Source organism: Capricornis sumatraensis, chromosome 10 (assembly GCF_032405125.1).
Source record: "Capricornis sumatraensis isolate serow.1 chromosome 10, serow.2, whole genome shotgun sequence".
Lineage (NCBI taxonomy): Eukaryota > Metazoa > Chordata > Mammalia > Artiodactyla > Bovidae > Capricornis > Capricornis sumatraensis.
Window position 1 is genome coordinate 92,736,242 of NC_091078.1, and position 27,979 is coordinate 92,764,220.

The 27,979-nt window shown below is 46.0% G+C and overlaps 1 protein-coding gene across 1 annotated transcript; it reads left to right on the plus strand.

The window, feature by feature from the left end:
• The first annotated feature begins 1,311 nt into the window (after positions 1–1,311).
• Positions 1,312–27,979, plus strand: CHDH (choline dehydrogenase). Its single transcript, XM_068982172.1, has 8 exons — positions 1,312–1,412; positions 3,715–4,474; positions 5,118–5,269; positions 6,219–6,348; positions 7,238–7,372; positions 24,743–24,885; positions 25,363–25,465; positions 26,214–27,979. Exons 2-8 carry the CDS (start codon positions 3,772–3,774, stop codon positions 26,630–26,632), a joined length of 1,785 nt encoding a protein of 594 aa, XP_068838273.1. The 5' UTR covers positions 1,312–1,412; positions 3,715–3,771; the 3' UTR covers positions 26,633–27,979.

The following is a 27,979-nucleotide window of genomic DNA, read 5'->3' on the forward strand; positions in this document are numbered from 1 at the left end:
CTAATGAAAAGACCACCTTTGCATCAGGTGGCCAGAGTATTGGAGCTTCAGCTTCAGCATCAGTCCTTCCAATGAATGTTCAGGATTGATTTCCTTTAGGATTGATTGGTTTAATCTCCTTGCAGTCCAAGGGACTCTCAAGAGTCTTCTCCAACACCACAGTTCAAAAGCATCAGTTCTTTGGTGTTCAGCCTTCTTTATGGTCCAACTCTCACATCCACCTGTGACTACTGGAAAAACCATAGCTTTGACTAGACGGACCTGTGTCAGTAAAGTAATGCCTCTGCTTTTTAATATGCTGTCTAGATTTGTCATTGCTTTTCTTCCAAGGGGCAAGCGTCTTTTAATTTCATGCCTGCAGTCACCGTACGCAGTGATTTTGCAGCCCAAGAATATAGTCTGTCAGTGTTTCCATTGATTCCCTATCAGTTGCATGAAGTGATGGGACCAGATGCTATGACCTTTGTATTTTGAATGTTGAGTTTCAAGCCAGCTTTTTCACTCTCCTCTTTCACCTTCATCAAGAGGCCCTTTCGTTCTTTGCTTTCTGCCATAAGGGTGGTGTCATCTGCAAATCTGAGGCTATTTATATTCCTCCTGGCAATCTTGATTCCAGCTTGAGCTTTATCCAGGTCAGCATTTCTCATGATGTACTCTGCATATAAAGTTAAATAAGCAGGGTGACAATATACAGCCTCAGTGTACTCCTTTCCCAATTTTGAACCAGTCCCGCTGTTCCAAGTCCAGTTCTTTTGCTTCCTGACCTGCATACAGGTTTCTCAGGAGGCAAGTCAGGTGGTCTGGTATTCCATCTCTTTAAGAATTTTCCACAGTTTGTTGTGATCCACACAGTATAAGCCTTTGGCATAGTCAGTGAAGCAGAGTAGATGTTTTTCTGAAATTCTCTTGCTTTATCTATGATCAAATGGCTGTTGGCAGTTTGATCTCTAGTTCCTCTGTCTTTTCTAAATCCAGCTTGTACATCTGGAAGTTCTCGGTTCGCGTAGCTTGAAGGATTTTGAGCATCACCTTGCTGGCGTGTGAAACAAGTGCAGTTGTGCGGTACCTTGTATGCCCCCCAGCAGTGGTCCCTTGACTCTGGCAGGTCAGGCTTCTTCCCTACCCCCTCAGGCTGTTGCCACACAGCCAACCCCAGTCCTTGCTCCAGGTCTGGACTCTGAAGCCGAAGCCGAAGCACCCAGCCCCCACCCACATCAGAGGACGAATGTCTCAGGCTGGGGCGTGCTGGGTGGTGGCACCCAGGGTGTCTGCGGGTCTTTCTCTGCTCTGTCCTGTGCAAGCTGGTTCCCGCACTCTCCTCTGAGGCCCCGAGGCTCCCCGTCTGTCTAGGCAGATCACTCCACCGGTGAGGCAGAAACGTCCTGTTTCACAGCTCCCTACTGGGGGCCCAGGTTTGTCCCGATTCCTTTCTTTTCCTGTTTTTCTCCTTTGATCCTACTCAGTTACATGATTTTCTTGCTTTCCCCTCTCCATCTTGATCTGATCCTGAGTTGTATGTTTCTTTCTTTTTTTTTTAATGCTATGACACTAGTGTATTTAATTCAGTGATTTTCAACAGGGTGGTATAAAACATCCGAAAGATCATATCTGAGTTTCATTTTTTTTAAAACTTTTTATTTGGTATTGGGGTATAGCTGATTAATGATGTTGTGATAGTTTCAGGTGAACAGTGAAGGGACTCAGCCATCCATATACATGTATCCGTTCTCCCCCAGACTCCCCTCCCACTGGGTTGTATGTGTTCTGATAAGAAGCTGGAGGCACTCTTAAATTTATTCCTCTGTATATATGTTTTTGGAGGGGGCTGGCTCCTTTGATGCTGGGATTTCAGCAGTTTGACTATATCTTAGGTGTGTTTCTCGTTATATTAATCTTGCTTGGGATGGCCTAAGCTTCTTGAATCTGTGATATTTTTGTAGTATTAATTTGGGGGCAGTCTGAGCAGTTATCTCTTCAGATATCTTTTCTCTGCTACGCACCCTCTGTCCTTCTCCCTCCCCGTCTCTCCCCTTCTCCCTCTGCTGCTCCGCGCCCCCCCCCACCCCTTCTTTTTCCCTTTATCCTCCTCCTCCTCCCTGGACTCCAGTTGTGTTTACTTTAGCTAGTTTGGTCTCAGCCCGTAGCTCTCAGCCCGTAGCTCTCAGCTGTTCCGTTCTGTCTCTCTTTCACTCTTTCTTCTGTTTGTATTTCCATTGGATGATTTTTACTAACCTGATGTTCAGTTTCCCTTATTTGTTTCTCTGCCATTTCCAGTCAAATTATTTACCTCTGGTAATTTTTTTATTATTATTTGTAGCAGTTGTGCCTTTTTTTATTGTCAACTTTTTGCTGAAATTGCCCGTCTGTTCACCAGGTCCACCTTTTCAAGGAAATCTTTCGAAACTTTAAACTTTGTTACTTTGAAGTCTTTGATAGTTCTAACATCTGGATGGGTCGCCCCATGGATCTGGTTCTGTTCACTACTTTGCTCTTTATAATGAGTATGCATGACCTTTCTTATGCATGCATGACCTTGTGTGTAACAGGATAATAGAGACTAGAGGGTGAACAGTGTCTATACCTAGGAAAGGGCATGCCTTTTATTCTGTCAGGTCATTAGTGTGGAGTGTTGAAGTCAGCCCAGTTGGGAGTTGAGCAGTGGGCCGCTTCTGCCTTGTGGTAGCATGAGGCCTGGAATGCTGGAAGGATCTCAGAATTCCTGCTTCAGATTACGTTTTTAGGAGGCCTTGCTGGTCTCTTTCCTGTGCTTGCAGGAAGGGAGTTGGGGTGGGGGATTTGGAATCTTTCCACTCTCTTCTTAGCCTGCTTCCTGCAATAGGCTGCTGGTGACTTGGTGCAGGATTTTAGAAGAGGCGGGGGGAATCTATCAGGGTTTTCTTGAGGTTTCTCAGTTCTCTGATTGCAGCCTCAGTCTTGGGCAGGCCTTGTGTGCCTGAGCTTCATGGCACTCATGCCTGAGCTTCTCAGAGGTCCTGTGTCAGCTCAGGTCCTGATGGATATCGTGGCTCTTCTCCCCGTGTGCACTGAGCATGCTGGAATTGATACGGACATTGTTGGGAAAGGACCTTCCAGAAATTACTGACATTTGTTAAAACTGGCACTGGACAGGGTGATCTTTGAAGATTGTGGCTGCAAACCCTTCTCCTGCACTCTGGTGCCCTCAGGTCAAAGGCTGTAAGCTTATAGTCTCTAGCCTCTCACCTTGACCTTACTTTGGTTGTTTATATAAGTCTTGTCTGTCTCCCTGGTCCCAGACCATCAGTTTTGAGGGCAGATGTCTTGTTCTCTGGGTATTCCTAGAGAGGGCTGCCTGCCTGGCAGGTGATAGGGGCTCAGCAACTTTCTCCGGGTCTTGAATGGATGAGGAGTCAGGGCAAACGTGGAAGGCCCTCAAGCCCCTGCTTTCCAGCAGGTAGAATCCTGCCCTCGCTCCAGGTTCATGGACAGATGTCAGAGGGAAGCCTTTCTATCCCCCTGCGCCCCGCAGGTGGGGAGGAGCCTCCTGTGCCCCCAGCCCTGGGCTTGTCGCTTCGGGCACTGATCCCGCAGGACTGATATTCCTGCTTGTGTTTGCTCCTCCTGGTTCCCCAGGAACGTGCCACCCAGGCCTGCCGCACCCAGCGCCAGGCGGGCACCGATTCTGTACCACGCATGCTGAGTTAAACTTTGCAAACGCTCTTTTTCTACTTTTAGGGCAAGTGAATCATCACATTTCCCTCGGTGGAAGTAAGAGAACTTGGGCTTGGAAGCATGTGGTGCGTCCTGCGAGGCTGGCGGGGAGGATGCCTGGGCCCATGGGGATCCCTGGGGGCGCAGGGTCCCCGGGGCCTCCGCGCTCTGGCCAGCAAGCGCCCCCGGAGCCGCGGCGACTACAGCCACGTGGTGGTGGGTGCGGGCTCCGCCGGCTGCGTGCTGGCCGGCCGGCTCACGGAGGACCCCGAGCAGCGCGTGCTGCTGCTGGAGGCCGGGCCCAAGGACATGTACGCGGGGAGCAAGCGGCTCCGCTGGAAGATACACATGCCCGCGGCCCTTGTGGCCAACCTGTGTGACGACACGTACAACTGGTGCTACCACACCGAGCCGCAGGCGGGCCTGGACGGCCGCGTGCTGTACTGGCCGCGGGGCCGCGTCTGGGGCGGCTCGTCGTCGCTCAATGCCATGGTCTACGTGCGCGGGCACGCGGAGGACTACGAGCGCTGGCAGCGCCAGGGCGCCGCGGGCTGGGACTACGCGCACTGCCTGCCCTACTTCCGCAGGGCGCAGGCGCACGAGCTGGGCGCCGGCAGGTACCGCGGTGGCGACGGGCCCCTGCGCGTGTCCCGGGGCAAGAGCGGCCACCCGCTGCACCACGCGTTCCTGGAGGCGGCACAGCAGGCCGGCTACCCCCTCACCGAGGACATGAACGGCTTCCAGCAAGAGGGCTTCGGCTGGATGGACATGACCATCCACGAAGGTAGGTGCGAGCCTCCTGATTCCCTGTCTCCCAGGTTCCTCCTTTTAAAAAGAAAAGCTGTTCTATCACAGCCGCACCCCTCCAGCCCCCCGCTCCGGCCCCCGGTCAGAGTCAGTAAGTGTGGACAGACTAGGGCTGGTTTGAGGTGGAGACGATGAGAGATTGCACTGGCGAGAGCCCACAGGATACCACCCAAAGCCAGTGAGAATTGACCCGGAGGTGGCGACACCTTGGGCATCCTCTGGTCCCATTTGAGGTGGATAATGGAGAGCTCACCAGGCACATAGCCTCCGGTTTCAGAGCCTTACACATGGGCATACGAGGCACAGAGCGGTGACCAGCCTTGCTGGCAGCAGGGTGGAGGCACAGCCAGGTTGGACCCAGGGCTGTCATCAGCCCCTCCTGGCCTCTGTCCTCCTCTCAAGGATGAGGGATGTCTGCCCACCTGCATCCAGGGACCCCAGGTCGATGTGGATTTCAGTTGCACAGGGCATCTGAGTCTCAGTCTTCCTTTGAAGACAGCTTGCAGAGTCACGGGAAAGGCAAACTCCCTCTTACTCCTGACCTCACCTACCTCCTCCTGTATGACAGGTACCCAGGGAACGGGCGTGGGCGTGACTGATCTCCTTGCTCTGTCCTGCAGGCAAGCGCTGGAGCACGGCCTGCGCATACCTGCACCCAGCACTGAGCCGCCCCAACCTCACAGCCGAGACCCAGACGTTTGTGAGCAGGGTTCTGTTTGAAGGGCCCCGTGCAGTGGGTGTGGAGTACATCAAGAACGGCGAGAGCCACAGGGTGAGTGAATTATTACCACCAGGCCTGAGCAGCTCACTCGGCCGGGGGGGAGTGGGCAATGACCCCGAGGTCACAGGCAGTGTGGGTGGGCAGGAGTCATGTTCTTGTCTCCGTCAGCATGGTGATAAGGAGTGAGCAGCTGGTAGCAACAACCTGAAAGACTGTCCCCAGGCCTGGCAGGAGGCAGTGGCCTGGCAGAAGGGAGGGAGCCCCAGTCTGGCCACCGGCTGGTGATTTTTCTGGCGTGAGCACCCTCCTAAACCTCAGTATGCTACTGCCTTCCACACTTGTCCAGAAATTGATAGGTTTATGTTAGAGGCTTTAAAAACCATATTGGGCTTCCCTGGTGGCTCAGATGGTAAAGAACCTGCCTGCAATGCAGGAGACCTGGGTTCAATCCCTGGGTCAGGAAGATCCCCTAGAGCAGGAAAAGGCAACCCACTCCAGTATTTTTGGCCTAGAAGTCCCATGGACAGAAGAGCCTGGTGGGGTACAGTCCATGGGGTCCAAAGAGTCGGACATGACTGAGCAACTCTCAGCTCAGGTAAAAACCGTATCTGTGATCACACTCCGTATCTCTGCACTGTGCTGTTTTCCACTTAACAGCGTGTAAGGATTGTCCTGCATCCCATACGAAGATCTGGCTCACCACAGGCTTTATTTAAACTGCTCGTTTGGATGCTTGCTTCCTTAATCTCATTTAAGCACTACAGTCCTTATTTCAGGATCATTATTTTCTGGCTATGGCAGAAAATATCAGAATATTTACGCTCACACCCACCTTGCACCCTGTACCTACCCTTCCGCTAGTGGCGCCTTGAGCATCCGCTTCCTCCCCCTGGGCCTTGAGCACGATCCCTAAGTGGTCATGCCAAGGCCACCTTCTCAGGGTGCTGATGGGCTCTCCTGGAAGGGAAGCATGACCTGCGTGGCCCCCTGCCTCTTCCAGGCTTATGCCAGCAAGGAGGTGATTCTGAGTGGAGGTGCCATCAACTCTCCACAGCTGCTCATGCTGTCGGGCGTGGGCAATGCAGACGACCTCAGGAAACTGGGCATCCCGGTGGTGTGCCACCTTCCTGGTGAGCCCCCTTCCCCACTGCGCCCCAGAGGTGTCTCTGCTAAATAAAACTGCTTATTATATTTTCTTAGCATGGAGTGGGGAGGGGATAGGAGTCAGGGCTCCTCAGAGCTGTCAGTTTCTTCCCACGAGCCTGAAGCCCCCCATTTTCACTGGAACATCCCCAGAGGGAAACCTCAAGTCTCCATGTTGCCTTCCTCCCGTAACAGGCCGTCTCGCCCCTCTCAGCAGCTAAGCCCCTCTAGCAGGGAGCATCTGCCGGAAAAGCCCACGGGGCCAGGCTCAGGTGGGCCAGCAGGGTGGCCCTTTGGGGAGAGGGTCCAGGCCTTTGTGTTTTCCATCCTCAAGACTCACCAGCCATCCTGACATGCTTTTCATATTAAGATGGTTCTCCCAGGCCTAATATTTATTCCATTTCTGATGCTTTTGGGGGCCTGGCCCAGTCCCTTTTGCCCTCTCTTACAAGCTCCCAGAAGGCTGGAGGCTTAATTTTAAGAGGCCTGTGAAAGCGCTGGTCCATGGCAGTGAACTGCCCAGTGTCCCCTTGAGCTTGGATGGGCTCAGCATGACGCTTCCCTCCTTCCCCCGCCAGGGGCAGCTCACTGAGCAGTGCCAGCTGCAGGCCTGGGGGGAGGACTGCTTAGCAGGAAGGCACCTGTGTGGTTACAGGTGGTACCCGGGGAGCGAGGGGCAGGGGCAGGCAGCTCTAGCAGCATCCAAGAGGGCCAGACGCAGCTGGGAGTGTGGGAATGGGGTTACTGGGAGTGAGCAGGAGCTGGCCTGGCAGATAAGTGGATGAACGAAGAGAGTTTTCAAAACCAGGGGGATGAGAGGCCAGCCAAGCAAGCTCCTTTGGGAGATGTTTTCCTAACCATTCCCTCTGGTTTCAGGAGTTGGCCAGAACCTCCAAGACCACCTGGAGATATATATCCAGCAGGCATGCACCCGCCCCATCACCCTCCACTCTGCACAGAAGCCCCTGAGGAAGGCCTGGATTGGCCTGGAGTGGCTCTGGAAGTTCACAGGTGGGTGTGCTCATCCATGACTTTGGGAGAGATTGTCTGTGGACAGCACAGCCTCCCTGTTGAGGCACCTAGCACAGGCTGTGGCTCCAGGTTTCTGGTTCAAAGCGGAAGTGTGTCATTCATGGCAGCTCTGTGAGCCTCAGTTTTCCCATCTGCATAACGGGGATACACAGTTCCTGCATGGAAGGCTGGTGTGAGGACCAGACACCACACACAGGACTTGCCCGAGGTGCGTCTCTGCAAGGGCTGGCGCTGCTCCTCCTGCCGAATGGACGGGGATGGACTCGTCCTGGACATGGTCGGGGCCCAGGGGCTGGGCCACAGAATCAGCTTCCATCTCAGCATTTTCCATTTGGTTTCTAGCTGAAATCTTACTCATTCACTCAGCATGCAGTCCTCACACCCCTCTGTTCCGAGCTACATGGTGAGAAGTGCTAATAAGGGAGGCTTTCTTAGGGAGGTTACGCTCTAGTGGAGACAATGGACGGAAATGAAATAACATGCTCAGCTTTAAGTACAGTGAAGGAGTAATCAGGGTGTTAAACTAGAGATCGGTGGCGTGGGGCCTGTTAGGCAGGGAGAATGCATGCAGAGGCCCTGGGGGCAGGCGTTTGTGTTTGAAGAACAAATCTGTTGGCCAGGGAGACTGCAGTGCTGGGAGGAGGCGTTGGTGCAGGCGTCGCAGGGCCTTCCAAGGCCCCAGAGCAGGCTCTCGGAAATGAGTTGTCAGAGGGGACAAACAGGCTGACACAGCAAAAGACTTTATTGGGAAGGGGTCCCTGGGTTGAAGAGCAGCCAGGGCTACATGGCTCACGGTCTCAGGTTTCAAGGTAAGGAGTTAGTTTCTGTGTTGCCTCTGGCTGGTCGTCTTGCTTGGCTGATAATCTGACTCGTGGTTCTTCCTGGTGATGCGCACATCTCTCAGCCAGAGTGGATTCCAGCATGGAAGATTCGTGGAGGTTGATTTCCTCCCTCTTTCGGCCCCTCCCACATTCTCCCAAGAGGTATGTTACCTCTGCTGTTGAGACTTCTCATTTTATGTGAATGCCTCTGAAATTATGAAAATTACTAATATTACTGCTGTTGATATTTGACGTTCTGTATGCATCTGAGTTGTCAGAATATCATCATGGGATTCCAGGTAGACCTAGGAAATGTTGTGGGAAGAAGGTTATATTTACCCCTACAAATATCATTACAAAAAGTAAAGTTTCGCTTCATGTTGAGTGTATATCCTGAGAACAGTGAGACTCAATACACAAAATCTCCCATAATAGCAAATAACTGCTGCGATAGAGAATATATAGTGGAAGTGTACAACTACGTTATCGTGAAGGACAGTGAGTAGTGATGAGTTAGCTAGGACAACACCTGTTAATCCACCTATTGTAAAAAGAAAAATGAAGCCTAGGGCTCATTATTATTGCAGGAGATCGTTTGATATTACCTCCATGAAGGGTTGCTAGTCAACTACATACTTTTACTCCTGTGGGAACAGCAATAATTATAGTGGCTGATGTAAATATACTTGTGTGTCAACATCTGTACTGCTGGAACATATGGTGAGCTCATACAGTGACTCCTAAGAATCCAATTGATATTATGGCTCATGCTGTACCGACATATCCCAAAGGCTCTTCTTTCCTGAATAATACAATATGCAAGATTATTCCAAATGCAAGTAAAATCAGAATATAGACTTCAGGGTGTCCGAAGAATCAGAGTAGGTGTTGATATAAGACTGGATCACCCCCTCCTGCCTAGTGAAACAAAAATTGTGTTTAGGGTTTGGTCTGTTAATAGCATGGTAATCCCAGCTGCTAATACAAGTAGTGCTAATAGCAGCAATGAGATGGTTGGATAGCATCACCAACTCAATGGACATGAGTTTGAGTGAACTCCGGGACTTAGTGAAGGACAGGGAAGCCTGGTGCACTGCAGTTCATGGGACTGCAAAGAGTCAGACACGACTTAGTGACTAAACAATAACCATAGCAACGATATAGCTACAATTAAAACTGGTCACACAAAATAATGGTGGAATATAGGGGGTGGTTTTATAATGGTAGTAAAATTAAAAGTACCTAAAATTGAGGAAATACCCGCTAGATGTAGGGACAAGATGGTAGGTCTGCTGAAGCTCCAGTGTGAGCCACGTTTCTGGCTAAGGGTGGATATACAGTTGAGCCTGTACCAGCATTGGCTTCAATTATTGATGACGATGCAAGTAGAAGTAGGAAGGAGGGTGGAAGTAATCGGAAGCTTACATTATCTCCACAGGGAAAGGCTATGTCGGGTGCCCCAGTCGTTAGTGGCACTAGTCAGTTCCCAAAGCCTCCAATTACAATACACATAACTATAAAGAAAATTATTACAAATGTCTGGGCTGTTAAAACTGCATTGTAAATCTGATCATCTCCAAGCAGTGTTCCAGGTTGGACTAATTCACCACAAATTAACAAGTCCCAAGCATCAAATAGTAAGTATAACTTACCAGTATTTTTATGGCCAATTTAGAATAGTCAGTGGTTTATGAATACAAGATAAAATGGCTGAGTAAGCATTAGACTGTATATCTAAAGATGGGGTGGAGTCCTCTTTTTACCTAGTCCTGTGTTGAATTTTGCTTACCGAACTGCAGATTCAAAGAGCACAGCTTCAGTTCTGTTGGGGCTTCTCCTGCACCCCCACCTTTTTTTTCCTTCCTGGCAGCAGGAGAAATAGGGAGAAGTAGATTGCCGCCAGTTGACTAGGGTATTTACTTGTTAACTGAAAGTTTTGTGGGAAATGTAATCCCACCAATCCAGTGAGGATCTAGCTTAATTAAAGTGTTTGATTTGCATTCAACTGATGTAGGATAGAGTCTTGCAGTCTTCATTTAGCAGGAATTAAGTAAATACTTGCTTAGGGCTTTGAAGGCTCTTGGCTTGTATAACTTCAATTCCTAGTCCATTACTGAAAGGATTAGTGTAAGAGGTAAGATTATTGTGGACAATATGATTACTGTTGGTAAGAAAGTTGTTTTATAAAATCAAGTTGTCATTTTATTTTTATATTATTTATGGAGGGAAATATAGTTAGTGCTGCAGAATATGTGAGTTGTGTGTAGAAGCAAGGTTGAATAACTGTGATAGCTATTAGTGTGGGTAAAATAATACTGTTATTTTCTTGTTATTTCTTGAATGATTATTCATTTTGGCATAAATCCTGATAGTGGTGGAACACCTATTGATAACGGTGTGATGAGAATGGAGGTTGTAATAATGGGTATTTAGTTTTATGTGTGTGATAGTGTGGTGGTGACTGAGCTGTAAATGAATAGTATGAATATGGTAAGTGTTATTATAAAGTATAGGTTTAGGATTGTTACAGTTGGCTTATGCAATATAATGGGTCTTACCCTACGTGAGCAGTTGATGAGTAAGCTGTAATTTTTCATAGTTGGGTTTTAGTCCTCCTCATCCTCCAATTACAATAAATAGTATAGATATGGATAGTACTAGGTTTAGGCTGATACAAGGTGAGATTTGGAGTAATACTGACAAGGATGCAAGTTTTTGTCATGCTAGTAAGATTAAGCCTGCTGTTCATGAGATACCGTACGTAACTTCAGGTACTCAGAATGGAGATAGTCTTAGTTTTTATTTTCCTATTTGCAGCTTTCTTTATAGGTAACTGACACATAAAGTATAAGTTTAAGGTGTACAACATGATGTACACTAGAAAATGATTATCACACTGAGGTTAGCTAACACATCACCTCACATAATTACCTTTTGTGTGTGTTTCTGTGTGTGCACGTGCGTGCATCGAGAGCATTTAAGATTTACTCTGTTAGTAACTAACTGTTAGTAACAGTCTTGTCACCTGTAGTCACCTATGTTACATCCCCAGAACTTACTCATCGTAAACTGGGAGTTTGTAGCCTTTGACCAGCATCTCCTCATATTCTCTCACCCTGTAGCTGCTGGCAGCCACTATTATACTCTGTTTCTGTGAGTTCAACTTTCTTAGATTCCATATAGGTGTGATATACAGTATTTGTCTTTCTCTGATTTCTTTCGCTTATCACAGTGCCCTCAAGATCCATCCACATTGTCACAAATGGCAGGATGCCCTCTTTCTGGTGACGGGATGCCACTTCACTGGATATATATATGCACCACAGTTTCTTTGTCCATTACTCCACAGGGGGCCTTTCAGGGGTTCTGTTCTTTGGCTCTCGTGAGTGGTGCAGCAGTGACCACAGGAGCACAGGGATCTCTTTGAGATTCCCCTGGCGTCTTTCAGATGCAGACCCAGGAGTGGGATTGTTCGGTCATGTATAGGGTAGTTCTCTTTGTAACTGAGGAACCTCCATCCTGGTTTCCATAGTGGCTGCATCAGTTTACAGTCTTGTCAACAGTGCAAGAGGGTTCCCTTTGCTGTGCAGCCTCCCCACTACTTATCTCTTGTCTTTTTGATGAGAGCCATTCTAACTCATGTGAAATGGTTCAGCGGTCCTTCTTTTGCTAATATACATCCCTCTTAAAAAAAAAAAAACAACAAACTTTCCCTTTTCTGTTGGAGTACAGCCGATTAACAATGTTGTGATAGTTTCAGGTGAACAGCAAAAGGGCTCAGCCATACATATACAGGTATCCATTCTCTCCCAAACTCCTCTCCCATCCAGGCTGCCCCATAACATTGAGCAGAGTTCCAGGTGCTACACAGTAGGTCCTTGTTGTAGGTTAGCCATTTAAAATAGAGCAGAGTGTACGTGTCAATCCCGAACTCCCTAAGAGATGGTCCTAGTTTTATGGTTAGAGCTACTGTTTTTACTCTAGGTGCTGTTGGAGTGCAGGTTATTATAATAGTTCATTAATCACAGTAAAACAAGTTAGTGATAACGGCTATTATAAGTAATACTGATGTAGTGACTTGGGTTAGAAAACATTTAGTGGATGCTTCTGTAGCTCATGGGTTACTTTTTTTATTATTATAGTGGGAATGAAGTGAAGTGAAGTCGCTCAGTCGTGTCCGACTCTTTGCGACCCCGTGGACTGTAGCCTACTATGCTCCTCTGTCCATGGGCTTTTCCAGGCAAGAGTACTGGAGTGGGTTGCCATTTCCTTCTCCAAAGGATCTTCCCAACCCAGGGATCGAGCCCAGGTCTCCCGCACTGTAGGCAGACACTTTACGTCTGAGCCACCAGGGAAGTCCTAGTATTATTTACTTCAAAATCAAGTCAGGTAAGTAGTCAGTGGGAGCTGATTATTACAGTTGTGCTTCCTGAGATAATGGTTGTTAGGGTAATGAGAAAGATGATGGGGTTTTATTAGTACAGGAAGGATATAAACCAACATTTTCAGGGTATGGGTGGGCCTGGTAGCTCACCTTACTATAGAATATAGTGTAATGTGGTAACACAGAGAATTTTGAATTTTTAAGGGTAGGTTCAATTCCTATGATTCTAGAAATAAATTGGTTTAAACCTCTATTATGTACTCTATCAAAGTGACTCTTTTCAGACATATATCTTACGTTTGTGATGCTTGATGGTATTATAATAGAGACTGAGACGTATCCTATGCATAGGGCTAGCACTGACAGGAGGAAGTTTTTCCAGAGTAAATGGATTAGTTGATCATATTGGAATCGAGGGCAGGATGCTTGAATTCATAGGAAAGCAATTGTTAGTAATAAAGTGTTTTGGTAATAAAGTTGGTTGTGTACAATTCTAGTAAGTAGGGGTTATGGAACAATCCCAGAAGTAGGATGATTGAGAAAATGTTTCATATTGTTGATGATAATGTTGGTGTATTTTGCTGAGGAAAATGTGGCAAATGAGCCTGCTGCATATTCTACACTGAAGCTTGATACAAGTTCAGATTTTCCTGTTAAGTTGAATGAGGCTTCGTTTCTGTAAGAGTGGAAAGAAATCATATTACAGCTAAGAGTCATGATGGGAAATTTTTTTGTAGATACTTTTGTGTTGTGATGAAGGTTGAGAAAGGGTACAAGACTCATTTCTTAAGAGGATGATAAAAGAATAACTGCTAGTGTTACTTCTTCTGAAATTGTGCTATTGCTCATAGGGCTTCTCCGATTAATGCATATTTAGAGTTGGAATCCCATCAGATCATAAAATGGAGTATACAGCATCCAGCTAGGCTTGATATTGTTAATTGCGAACACAAATACTCCTCCTGGATACATATTAATAAGGGGTCTGGGTTGGGGAATTCGTATGGTTAAGACTAGGATTGGTGCAGTGTTAAATGTGGAAATTCAGGATGTAGCTGGTTGTTGCGGTTCTTTAGTAAATAATTTGACTGCAACAGCAGAGGCCTGTAATAGGCCACCTGGTCCTACAATATTTGGCCCTTTTTGAAGTTAAATATAACCTAAAAATTTTCATCCATTTAATGTTAGCAGTGTTACAGCTAGAGGAATGGGGATAAGTATTAAGATACTAATTATAAACATTTTGTTAGAGGATTTGAACTTCTAGTTATAAACGTTTAAATTTTATGCAATTAAGCCCTGCTACCTTAACAAACCCTGGTTTCAGGTATTATTTTTTATGTATTAATTAAATTAGGATTATATATTAATTGATTTTAAGGTGCTTTTTAAAGTGGGCCTTTATTTCTCTGTGCTTTCATACTTGAAGAAATATATACGAGATAGATACCAACCTGGATTACTCCAGTCTGAACTCAGATCACTTAGGACTTTTTACCTTTTATAGCCCTTACACCATTGGAGTGTCCTGAGCCAGTATCAAGGTTGTAAATTCTGATGTTGGTATGAACTCTAGCACAGGACTGTGCTAGTATCCCTAGGGTAACGTGTTCCATTGACCAATTTTTTTGATCAGTAAGTGATAATGTTTTGACTGGCAAGTCTAGACTGTCATCGGTCAGAAGATTTTCTTTGTTTTCTGAGGTCACTCTAATCAAAATTATCAACCCATATAAAATTTTGTTATCCCTTGGTGGTTTAATTAGGTTTTGGGGGGTTAATTAAGCTCCACAGGATCTTATTCTGTTATTCCTGCCTCCTCATGGGAAGGTCAGTTTCACTAAGAGACGGTAAAACCCTCGAGTGGCCGTTCATTCAAGTTCTTATGTAGAAAACAAAGATTATACTATCTTTGCGTGGTCAGGAAACTGTGGCTGTTTAACAGTTGTCCCTGGGCAGGCAGTGCCTCTAATACTAGCTAGACTAGAGGTGATGTTTTTGCTAAACAGGCGGAGTTTGTGTTTGCCGAGTTCCTTTGACTTTTTAAAACCTTTCCTTGAGTGCATGCCTGTGGATTAACAGTGCATTTCCTTGGATTAACAGTGTGTTAGTAAATAATTTAGCCCAAATCAGTGGCTCAGATGGCAAAGGGTCTGCCTGCAATGTGGGAGACCCAGGTTTGATCCCTGAGTTGGGGAGATCCCCTGGAGAAGGGAATGGGAATCCACTCCAGTATTCTTGCCTGGAGAATCCCACGGATAGAAGAGCCTGGCAGGCCCCAGTCCACGGGGTCAGAAAGAGTCGGACACAACCGAGCGACTTTAACACAACACACACCGTGAATAATCTAATGTTGAGTTATATTTATATACTGTTAATATCAGTATTTTATTAGTTACTGATATAAACTTATGAGAGGAAAAATTACTTCTTGTTACTCATAGTATTACCTCTGTTGGCCAACAGATTAGTCCAGTATGAATCCAGGAGTTGATTTGCTTGTTACTGGTATTAAGGTAAAGTTGTTATTGAGCTTGAATGCTTTCTTAATTGGTGGCTGATTTTTAAGCCAGCTGTGGTGGTGTTTGTCTTTACTGTATCCATTTCTAAAAAGCTGTACCTTTTTAGATTAACGTTTAAAAATACATTAACATTTCTTTTTTTTTTTTCCGGTAATTTTTAAAGTTGAACTGAGATTCTTTTCCTAGACAACCAGCTATCAGTAAGCTTGTTAGGCTTGTCACCTCTACTTACAGATCTCCTCACTACGTTGCTACATAGATGAGTTTGTTCTAATAAACTGTTAATAAGTAGCTCATCTGGTTTCAGGATATTTAGCCTCTCTTTGTTAAATGTTTGCTAGTTAAATAATTATGCAAAGGTACAAAGGGTAAACTTCACTTGTTGTTCCTGTAAGGCTTCTTTCGTCATTCCCTTATGGTGCTCGCTCTCTAGCAATCAGAAGATATTTTAACTTTCTACCTCCCATACTTTAAATAAAACCTGCCTTCAACATTTAGTCTCCTCATATTAGTAGACATGGAGAAGGGGTGTTGGGCTAGATTTAGTTCAACATAGTCATAAATTATGAAATCTCCTAGGTGTAAGCTAGGTGCTTTATTTGAGCTGTGCTTTGATGTATCTAAGCACACTTTCCTGTATGCTTCCCTTGCTACGACCTGTCTCCTCTCTTGTTGTTAGTATTTACTAACAGACTATAGGAAGTTCTGATAACACTTAAGGAGAGTGATGGGTGGTATGTTCATGCTTCATGGCCTTACTCAGTTAGGTACTCTCTTCTTAATTTACTGCTAAATCCTTTGGTTTTTAACTTTTCATAACAACTTTTTTGTGTAATGGAGAAATAGAGCATGTAGCTCATGTCTTCCCACCCCATAGGTTACATCTTGTTCTAACGTGTTTATGTAAGATAATTAGGCTTAACTTTATTCCTTTGTGGGGTTTGCTGAAGAGGGTAGTATATAGGCTTAGTTAGCAAGGGTTGCTGAGGTTTATCGATTATAGAACAGGCTCCTCTAGAGGACCAGCAAGTCCTCTGAGTTTTAAGCTGTTGCTAGCAGTACTCTAGTGAATAATTTCATCTTGTAATTATTTGAGTTTAGAACGAAGCATAGCGTATCTAATCCCACTGTGTAGTCAGGAAATACAAAACTCGCCTTTAGAGTCTGTTTTTATTTTAGTTATGACTTTTTATGGCTTAGTTAAAATTTACCTTTATTTTATATCGCTGTTAATTTGAGTTAACTATATGACTGAAGTAGCTGGCACGGAATTTACCAACCCTACTTAATATAACTTAGTTGTACTTTTGTTTATGGCTTACTTTTTATCATTGCTGTTATTTGTGGGGGTGTGGTTAAGCAAGTCTAAGTTATGCGCTCCTAATATTGCGCTTAATGCCTGCTCCCCTTAATCTTGGTGATTTAGATTCTCACTGGGGCACAGATGCTCGCATGTATAATTTTATTAAAAGTTAAGAGAAAGTCTGGAAGCAAACCTATGTGTTCATGGAGTTGGCAAATGCATCTGGGCATTTTCAGTGCCTTCCTTTAGATTTTAAGCTACATTAAGAAGCTGTTTTACATAGTGAAATAACATATACATGTAGTTGTTTTATGTGGTTTCTGTTGGATTTGTTGATAAAATTTTCATGACAGTGGTCAATAGATCTAGGGAAATGTCTGTCTATATAGATGGGAAACATCTAGGTAGTTTATTGGTATGATTGGGGTTTATTTTCTAGGCCTAATTTTGAGCATTAAGTTACTCATGTTGACTGAGTAGACAGCTAATTCTATGTATTTACATGTTTTTGCCTTGTTTTGGCAGGGTTACTTAGAGCATGGGATTTAGCATTGGGGGTGGTTAAGGGGGGTTGTTAAATAGGCCATGTACTTGTTTGATCCGTGTACATGTGGTGTGTGTACATTTCCTTATGTCCTGAACTCGTTGACTGAAAGACACCTTTTGATTGATCATATTGGTAAATAATATTCAATTAAAGTCCAGCTACAATTTATTTGACTGTGTTAAGGCCACAACTGAGTCACAGCATCCCTTAAAAAATTGAAATCACAGTTATATGTGAGCATGCAGTGATTAGTCCATCAAGATGTCTTATTTAAGTGGAAAGAGGTGGGCAGTTTTAGGTGAGATGGTCCTGAAGTGAGGTGAGATGTCTGATAAAGTGCATTAGCAGAAACCCCCCCCACGTCACGGGCCTGCAGAGGGAAGAGGGGCAGCTGCCAAGCAGACTGGTGGTTTTACACAGTTGGCTGATTAAGCTTGCAATCGCTGTTCGTGCTGACTAAAATTGACTTGATTTAATGTGCTAAATATGACTCGTAATATGTGCTACGTACTGTCAATAAGATAATGTACATGCTTATAAACATGGGGTAAATAATGCATGTTATAACACGTATATACATTATGTATGTACATATTCATGTCGTAGTGAGTATATGCACAGTACATAGTTTATGGTAAAAAGAGGTTATTTTAATACTCACAGGTACTGAATAATGTTGTAAATGTCCCATAATGAAATATCAGGGTATACTGTAGGTAGAATTTCAGCTTTGGGTACTGATGGTGGAGGTGGAACTTCTTCCCAGAGAAATGTGTTATTCTCCTTTGCTGGTTTACAAGACCAGGATAATAGACACACTGCAAAGATTTCTCATTTTAGGAAATTATTTTTCAGTGATGTTAGTTATTGGCGTTAGAATTAGAAATATAAAATAGATGCTAGCTGTCTGACAATAATGAAGCGGTGTCTATGAGTTGTTCTCGAATTCATGTTAGTGTTAAGAGGTCTGCTACTAGTACTCAAAAATAGGCTTTGGCTGAGAGGATGAAATGTTACGCTTTGTTCCTTAGATGTATGGAGCACTGGGAAGAGTGCTGGAACTAAGTCTGAAAGGATTAGGGCCCACACCCCTGCTAGTTTACTGGGGACTGAAAGCAGGACTGTGGTGCAAATACTAAGTACCCCTCTGGCTTGATAGGATGTGTAGTTATCGGGGTCTCCTAGTAAGTCAAGCACCAACATTAGTAGCATTAGAACTCCAATTAAGGCACTTGAGATGTCTTTGATTGTATAGTAGGGGTGAAGGGGGATTTTGTGTCAGATGAGATTCCTGTGGGGTTTTTAGATCCTGTGTTGTGAAAGAATAGTAAGTGGACAGCTGTTGAGTGCTGCAGTAATGAACGAGAGACAATTCTTCACATTCCGTTTTATTCTACGAGTCGCTTTATCTACTGAAGAGCCAGCTCAGACGCTTTCAATGAGACTTATGCTGATATATGGAATAGCTGCGAGGAGGTTAGTAATAACTGTTGCCCCTCAGAACGATTTTGTTCTCAAGGTAAGACATAACCTATAAATGCTGTGGCTATGACTGTAAATAGGTGATTCTAACAAAGTACAGTTTCTAAAAAATTATAGGATCCATAATAGAACCCTGATCCTACAGGAAGAAACGGGCAAATATAAATATGGAGGCTCTATTTCCATGTAGATATAAGGTAACTCACCTGTAGTCGACGTGTTGGCTAGCTAACATTAATTGCTGCTGCTGCTAAGTCGCTTCAGTCGTGTCTGACTCTGTGAGACCCCATAGATGGCAGCCCACCAGGCTCCCCTGTCCCTGGGATTCTCCAGGCAAGAACACTGGAGTGGGTTGCCATTGCATTCTCCAGCTAACATTAACTAGGTAAGTATTAATGATAAGAAAGTGGTTATTGTGTTTGATGTGTAATGGATTGCTAGAAATAAGCCTGTTAATATGTGTAATGCTGAACAAAGGTCCCGTAGGAACTGAAATTTCCTCATGATGGGTCTGATGGGGCTGGAAGAGCAATAAATGCATTGTTAATAATTTGTATTAATGGGTATGATTTTCAGATGATGGTGGTGTTCTTATCGTTGAATAACGATGACTTTTCATGTCATTGGCCATGGTTTGAGTCCATGTGAGAATAATGATAACATATACTGTATTTAAGTTCTATTTTTGTAATTTGTTTTGTGGCGTTTTCTTCAAAACCTTCACCTATTTATGGTGGACTTGGGATGATTGTGGGTGGTGGTTGTAGGATTGTGTTGAATTTTGGTGGCTCATTTTTGGATTTAACAGTATTTTTTATTTATTGGGGGGGATGTTGGTTGTGTTTGGTTATATGACAGCTAGTGAGCAGTATCCTGTGAGTCTCTGATATTAGAGACTGTTTTAGGTATGTTTCTTTCAGGGTTGATGGTAGAGTTTTCAGTGGCATTTTATGTTTTAAAAGGTGAGAAAGTAGAGATTGTATTTAAGTTTCACAGACTAGGGGGCTGAGTGATGACAGAGTGATTCTGGCGTTTTTAGTGAGGAGGCTGTGGGAACTGCAGTGTTGGAGAGTTATGGTTCTTGATTAGTAATTGTTACTGGTTGGCTATTGCTTATTGGTGTTGTATTTATTATAGAGGTGACTTGTGGTGACTAGATACAGATATGCTATGGTGAGGGTAGTGAGGAATGAGAGAAAATATAGTTCTGTTAGGCCTTTTTTGATACTAGTGTAGAAAATTTTAGTTGAATGAGGGAGGTGATTTGTGGTAAGATACTCTCGGGTCCGATTAAAGCTAGGAGGGATGATGCTCATATGCTTCTTCCCATATCTGGAGTTACAGTATTACCATCACCGATCTCATATGGAACTATATATCGTCACCTTATCAGAGGCTCAGTCACACGTTTGGTAATGTAGGAAAACAATTTTGTAAAACAGACAACATAAACAATATAGCTCGCAGTGTTAGTAAGGTCGTAAGTAAAAATTTAAGAACTTCCATTAGGTGCAGCCCAGCCTGTCTCAGTTCATCTGACTTTGTCTGTCTGTTCTATATCAGCCCTTACCTTTTAGGGAAGTTTTATTTTGGTTTTGTCCACAAGGCCCTCCGCCCAATTTCCGGTTGGTCAACCCTAGTATGGTGTCACTGTCCCCAACATAAGGCAGCCTTTAAGTTTAAGTGACCATACCTGGCGTTAACTTCCTATTGTAGATCACGGAGTGTCCAATCTTCATCCAAAAACAGATTACTAAAAATTAAGCTTTAGAAAGAAACTTACAGTGTTGCAATAATTCAATTAAACTTTGCAGCAATTAACATAACAGTAAGGAACTATCTGAGAAGTGAGTCTTAGTGAACACAGACCTCAATAAATAACATTACAATTTGGTATCCACAGAAGTCTTTCTAATATTACCCTCATTTTTATCACACATAGCCAAATCAAGATATCTTGATTTAAAATTAAGTCTGATGAATTGATTAAGATAGCCTCGCTAGGCCAGGAAAGCCACACCATGGCCTTGTCACAGATTTAGGGGAATTCCTCCCTTTTTGAGGTCCGTAAAATAATACCTTGAGATTCCTGCACCAATTAGGAGGTGGCCTTCCTAATTTATCTGATAAAGCTGCTGGGAACCTAAGAGTTTCCAATCTCTAGAGGAATTAGGTACAGAGAAAGAAGTGTTTCAGTTCTGCTTACAAAGGTATAATTTAGCAAACTGCTGTAAGTCATCATAATTAGTTGTGGGAAGGTTTTGTTTTGGAAAACACATATTACAATCTAGTGATGTTTCAGACTTAAAATTTTGATATTTGGAATGTTTGTCAAAAGGTTTCAAAACACTTGGTCAAATAAGATCATACATCACTGTAAGATAATACTTACTCCTCAACCAAAGTGACAAGAGATCGCAAAAGTGAATACACAGTGTGTGGAGGAGGGGATGGGGCAACTGAGAGCAGCACTGACCCACCTCCAGGGCCGTGTGTGCAGTGGCTGGGGGCAGCTGCATAGCACGGGGCTCGCTCAGTGCTCTGATGGCCTAGAGCGTGGGAGGGAGGGCTATATGCATACAGACAGCTGATTCACTTTGTTGTACAGCAGAAACCAGCAAGGCATTGTAAAGCAATTTTCCTCCAATTAAAACTTTAAAAATAAATAAAAGGCAGGGGGAAGCAAATACAGATCCCATACCAGGTGGTGCTAGTGGTAAAGAACTCGCCTGCCAATGCAGGACACGTATGAGATACAGGTTTGATCCCTGGAGGAGGAAATGGCAACCCACTCCAGTATTCTTTCCTGGAGCATCCCATGGACAGAGGAGCCTGGTAGGCTACAGTCCATGGAGTCGCAGAGAGTAGGACATGACTGAAGCGACTCAGCATGCAAAGGCACAAAAACACACAGTCTGTTATCAAAAGCAGCATTCCAAGGAAACTTTGTCCTCTTAATAGAGAAAACCAGTCTTGTACCAACCTACTTTTAACAACAAAATTAACTTTATTTTAAACCTAGCCAATCCTGATGATCCACAAACCCTCCATTATTTTCTGTATCCATATTAGCCTGTCCTCCATTTTCTTCACTGAGAAACAACCAGCTGTAAGTCACTTTCTTTTCCTTTAATAAAATGCAATTCCATTCCTCATACCTTCTTCACTGACAAGGCATATCCTCTTTTCCTACTGTATACTGAAATGCTTCTTTTCTTACTTCTATTAGCTTTAATTACACATTTAAATTAGAGTGCTGAAGTCTTTAAAAACCTTAATTTCTAGTGAAAAGAGGTAAGCAATTATGAATTATCTTTTACATTAGGATTCTGTAGATCAGTGAACATAAATGCTAGTGATAATTCCTAAAAACATTTGCTTTCTTACAGAGAACATATCAGGATGACACCAAACATACTCATTAATCATCCTAAATACCTTTAGTTTCTCTGTTTATTAAGGTTAATAATGGATGTTTCAGTGTCTTCTTTGGGAATGACTTTGCTATTCCATCCATTCCAATAAATGTCTATCACTTAATTTAGAACAACTCTAAATTTCAAGCAAATTTTCAAATATCTAGAGAGATTATCCTTAAGTAGACATTCCTACAATATAATTATTCCTAAGACATTCATCCAAAAGCTCTTATCTTGCTTTCATTTAACTCACTTATAAAATTTCATTATGCCACGTTACTTTCCTTGCTGACAAATTTGTAATAGATATAATAAGATCTTAATACCTTTATTTATACCTTGGTTTGCTGCTGCTGCTAAGTCGCTTCAGTTGTGTCTGACTCTCTGCAGTCCCATAGACAGCAGCCCACCAGGCTTCTCTGTCCCTGGGATTCTCCGCACAAGAATACTGGAGGGGGTTGCCATTTCCTTCTCCATACCTTGGTTTAATACAAGTCATATAACTTGATGACTCTCAAGTCATATCTATTCAAATTAACAAAGTTTAAAACCAGATATTAATCTATTTCCCAGTTCACACGAACCTGAAATTAATTCTTGCCAATTCCTTTCTGTAGTTTTGAAAATTTATATAAGAGCTTAATTTTCTTAAGTAGAGCTCGTCGATGAATTAATTTTGATTATATATATACACAACCAGAGATCTCACAGGTTCATTTTCTAAACTTAATCATGAATTGGGTATTAGAAAACTCACTAATTTATGAATAATGGTTGGAGTAAGTATAGTTTAGAAAGGTTCCCCGCCCACCCCATGTATCTCAGGAAATAGAGATGATCTAGATAAAATAGGACCCGGGCCCTCAGGATCTGTTAAGGCACAGGGTAAGAAAACCAAGTTCTCCTAGAAGGAATTGACCTCAGGGTCAGAATTCTAAAGGACATTGTATCAAGCTTGCCTTTTCTAACTGTATATGCAAAAAGAACCAGTTTTGGAATTTTCAAGAGTTTCACCTAAACAGGTTTTCTCTGGAACCTAAAGAATATTCTGGCCACACAGTGTTATAATAAAATATCCTTCTCTTAATCACAGGCTCATCGCTAAAACCTTTTAAGTCAAGACAAATTCTCCCAAGAGGGCCCTGCAATGGAACAGAACCAGAATTTCCTATTTCAGAAGGCAGAATGGCCTCACAGATCACAAGACAGAACATAAAATAGGCACAGCTGTCCTAACCAGACACTCCCTTAAATTCCAGATTGAAGGTTCTCAGAAAACCTTCTACAGAGATGCAGAACTTCCGATTTGAGTTCTGACCAACAGGAACTAAGGGGTGGCCTTAGACATCTCCTGCCACCTGCAGACACCCAGGTGTGACAGGACTTTCCCCCTGAGCTTACAGGAAGGGAGGATGGGAACTCAACCTTACTGGAAACCAGATACCAGATAACTCAAGGTCCCTGCCCACAGGAGGTGATTAGGCTCCAGTCCTCAGATAACTTAGGCTCTTCCACTAGACTTCTGCATCCAGAACCAGAGCAGAAGAGTAGGTATAGGAGGAAAGGGAAGGGAAAACAGGCCAGTGAAGTCTCTTGTTCCTTACCTGGTCAGGAAGTTCTGGCCAGTCCACATCAGGAGGAGACCAGGGACATTTAAAGGGTCCAAGTGCTGGCTGCTGGGTCCAGTCCATCAGCAGGCAAGCTGATCCCTGATGGTCAGGATGTCAGTCGTAGCAAAGAAGAGATCCTACCAGTCATTTGTTGCAGGAAGGAGGACCCCTTCTAGGGCCTGAGACTGAACCACCTGCCTTGGCCAGGCACATGATGACCACTTGACTCAGGAGTCTCACAACAGGAGGTCTCAATAAGGAATACGGTGCTGCCACTGAAAAATAACCAGGAGGATTCAGGAGAGGGGCCAAAAGCAGGAGGAGAAGACCAGCCTCCCAGAATCCTTCACTCTGGTTGAGTGGATCCTTCAATCCTTCAGCATCTTGGTTGAGAGATACAGATGCCACCAAGCGGGACCCAGAGTCAGACTATGGGCCAAGCAAAATGATTGGCCAGAGACGACCCCAAAACTAACCCTATTCCCAGAAAGCCTGGGACTGCGAACCGCGTGGCAGAGCAGTTCTCCTGGGCTCCCTTAGCCTGCTGCTCTGCAGCCGGGGTTGGGAGTGTGGTCCTTCCCAACAAAGGCTTCTGCTCTGCCAGCATGTGTGTCTCCTCTGACAAGTCACTTCCAAGAGTCAGATAAGAGCCTACTGCTGGGCCTTGGAAGGGGTTCCCCCTTCCTGCAACAGTGGGAGATTGGATGGAGGAGGGACTTGACCTTGATCACAGTCTGTGTGTGATGGGCGGGCTGCAGGAGGCACAGAGGTAGGCTGGGCACCAGCCGCCACCACTTAGGTGACGTGGGCTTGAATGGAGGTTGGGGTGGGTGGTAGTGCCGAGAAGGTGGGCTGAAGTTGATTTTGGAGCGGAAGATGGAGACTTTCTAACAGATGTGGTGCAGGGTGATGGGGAAAGAGTATTTCCTGACTTTTGACTTGCAGTGACAGTAGTGTAGTGTAGTTGGGGGTGGAGGCTGGGGCAGGTTTGGGACGCCCATGTGACACCAAGTCCCACAGTCGCGTTGGCAGTGGTGGAGTCGGGAGGGGTGCAAAGCTGAAGCCTCTTGGCATGGAGCTGATACTGAAAGCCATGGTGCTGGGTGGGCCCACCTGGGGAAAGAGGAAAGTTGAGGACGTGGGTCCAGCACTGGAACACGGGCCAGCCAAGACGAGGAGGAACTACCTGCGAGAGAGGAGTCTGACCCACCTGCCATGCCAGGACTGCTCTTCTGCCTCACTGTGCTCTTCTGATCCTCAGGGTATGGCGCCACGGCCCATCTGGAAACGGGGGGTTTCATCCGGAGCCAGCCTGGAGTCCCCCATCCGGACATCCAGTTCCACTTCCTGCCGTCCCAGGTGATCGACCACGGGCGGGTCCCCCCGCAGCAGGAGGCTTACCAGGTGGGCAGGCGGTCTCCCCATCACAGCAAGGCCTTCGGGGTGGGGGGCCTGAAGTCTGTGTCCTGCTCTCCACCTGCTCAGTGTCTGAGGGCAGAGAAGGGGGGTGGGGAGTCCGAGGTAGAGTGAGGCAGGCTGCATGGTGCTCAGCAAGGTGACCCGCACCCAGCCTGGGCCACCGGCTCTGGGTGCCGAGTACTGGAAATGGACAGAGAGGCCAGCTCTGCCCAGGGAATGCCAACCCTGAACATTTCAAACAATCAGGTATAAAGCCAGGAAGCAAGAGCGATCAACTGAGGTGGCTTGGTGCCTTGATTTGGGGAGGGGGCGGGGGAGAGGTTAAGATGCACAGTAAATGCCAAAATGCATCTGCTTTCGGTTGACTTTGGATGTCTAGTCCCACCCCACAGAAAACAGGGCATCTCTAAATGACTACGTTGGGGGGTGACTGGGGTCACTGCTTCCTCTGGGCTCTTCCAGGTGCATGTGGGGACCATGCGGGGCACAAGCGTGGGCTGGCTCAAACTGAGAAGTGCCAACCCCCACGACCACCCTGTGATCCAGCCCAACTACCTGTCAACAGGTAATTCCCCAGCTGCTTTTGCTTCGCCCAGACTGGAGCTTGTTGGGTCACTGATAGACTGAGTGAATGAATGCCTTTGTGGGGTTCATATTTACCCGGAACCTTAGCCCTGGAGCCCACTTTTTGAGCCACAGTCACATTCTGTCCTCCATCCACCCCCTTATCCTGGGCTGTAAACCTGCACGTGCTGCCCTGCAGGGCCCTGAGTCACCACAAGCGGCCCCAGGATGGCATTCAACACAGATTTGCAGCTTTCAGAACAGCCTACCAAGAGATGCACAGAGCTCTGGCTGTGTATAGACAGCTCATGGAGCATTTTTCCTACTGTTCCTGGAAGCATCTTCTAAAAGCAAATTACATTTCTGGGCCCATCTGTACACACACCGCCAGATTGCCGCCCCCACCAGGCAGGTGTGGCCCAAGGATACTCACAGGGCACTCACAGCCACGCTGTGGCAGAGGCAGGGCATGCAGGCTTATCTCCATTTTGCAGATGAGACAATTCAAATCCTTGATTTAAATGAAGGTCCTCTGTGTCCGTCTACGATGCTGTCTGGGCTTCGTGGAACTCTGCTAGGTTATGCTGTCACTGCTGCTAGGTAGGTGACAGGCAGCCTGGTGGCTCAGACCTCCACATCCTTGAACTGTGTCCTCTTGGGCAACTTCTTGAGTCTCTCCAAGTGGAGAATCTTCCAGCAGGGCCAGCATGGTAAGAGGACTTGTCTCACCTGTTTCTTCTCCTCAACAGAAACTGACATTAAAGACTTCCGCCTCTGTGTGAGGCTGACCCGGGAGATTTTTGCACAGAAAGCCCTGGCACCATTCCGGGGGAAGGAGCTCCAGCCGGGAAGCCATGTCCAGTCGGATGCTGAGATAGACGCCTTCGTGCGGGCGAAGGCAGACAGCGCCTACCACCCCTCGTGCACTTGCAAGATGGGCCAGCCCTCCGACCCCACGGCAGTGGTGGACCCACAGACCAGGGTGCTCGGGGTGGAAAACCTCAGGGTGGTCGACGCCTCCATCATGCCCAGCGTGGTCAGTGGCAACCTGAACGCCCCCACCATCATGATCGCAGAGAAGGCAGCCGACATCATCCAGGGGCGGCCGGCACTCTGGGATGAGGATGTCCCGGTCTACAAGCCCAGGACCCTGGCCACCCAGCGCTGAGGTCAGCCCTGCCCACGAAGGCCCAGCACAGCCCTGATCCACGTGGACTTTCCTGAACCTGTCTGGAGCGTTATCGTCCAGTGGCTGAGACTTGGATAATCTCCTAAGAAATGGGACCAGTACTGGTTAGTGAACTGGCCTCTTCCTTACCAGCATGTCCTCGCAGGCCTTCTGGAGCCCCTTCTCCCTGCCTCTGGGCAGGACAGCAAAGGGGAGGGGAGGCTGGTGCAAAACGGGCAACTCCTGGCAGGTCCTTGTCGCGCGCTCCGCAGCGCTCTCCAGTCCAGGGTCCTGCCGCCTTCCAGGGTCTGGTTGGGGGTTGGGGATGGTGGGTCCTTCCCAGGCTCTGTCTGGAGGCAAGCCGGTCCAGGAGCAGGGAGCTTGCACAGAGCCCGGGGCATCCTCCCTGTCCGGCTGAAAGCTGCACCGGAGGCCTGGAGTGAGGGAGCGTGGAGCTTAGCTGGGATGTGTGACGAGCCTCCAACATGCCTGGGCAGAGGGCAAGCTGCTGCTGGAAGAAACGGGCTGCTTCTTTCTCTGCTGCTTCCTGACTTCACCCCCAGAGGGAGACAGGAACTGGTGCTCAGCTGGGTCCCTCCAAGGGGCTTATAGGCCACCTCTACGATGCTCTTGTTCTTACTAACACCATCAGCCTGGCTTCAGGACTCAGGAGTCTGCAGGGTCTCTTTACTACCATGGGTTTTAGGATTTAGCATTTTTAAAGATCTTCCTGTTGCCAGGAAACCTAGAAACCCAGAGCAGACCTGTACCCCAGCCTGCTCTGCGCAAAGCCCGGGGAGACGGGGACTGAGCAGCGGCCATGGCTGGCTAATTCTCATTCTCCAGATGTCGCCAGCAACAGACCAGGCGGGAGCCAGGCCAACGGATAAAGCAGTCAAGTAGAGCTATGATCCTCATCCTGAAAAAAAAAAAAAACGCAATTGATTTAAAGACAAATGAATTGGCGAAGATTTGAGCTTGGGGGGGAAACAAAGTAACATTTAAAACAGATCTCTAATCTTTAAACTTCTTCAATTCAACAAGGCAACCCCATAACTTACTTTTGAACTGAGATGCATTATCCAGACTGTTGTTACAAGGTAATGAACATGGGGATGCATTTTGGATTGATTTTTTCTGACTATATCCAGAAGCCCCTGTCTGGCAAGAAGAAAGGGAACTCCCGTTTGGAAACCTGCCCCACTGGACCCAGAATCAGAGGGAAGGAGGATGGAACATTCCAGGCTTTAACCCAGATCACAGGGGCTTGAAGTGCCTTGGAGGCCCCACGGTTGAGAAAGATTTCTAGAAAGGTGGAAAGAAGAAAGCCATCACACTGGCCTGCCT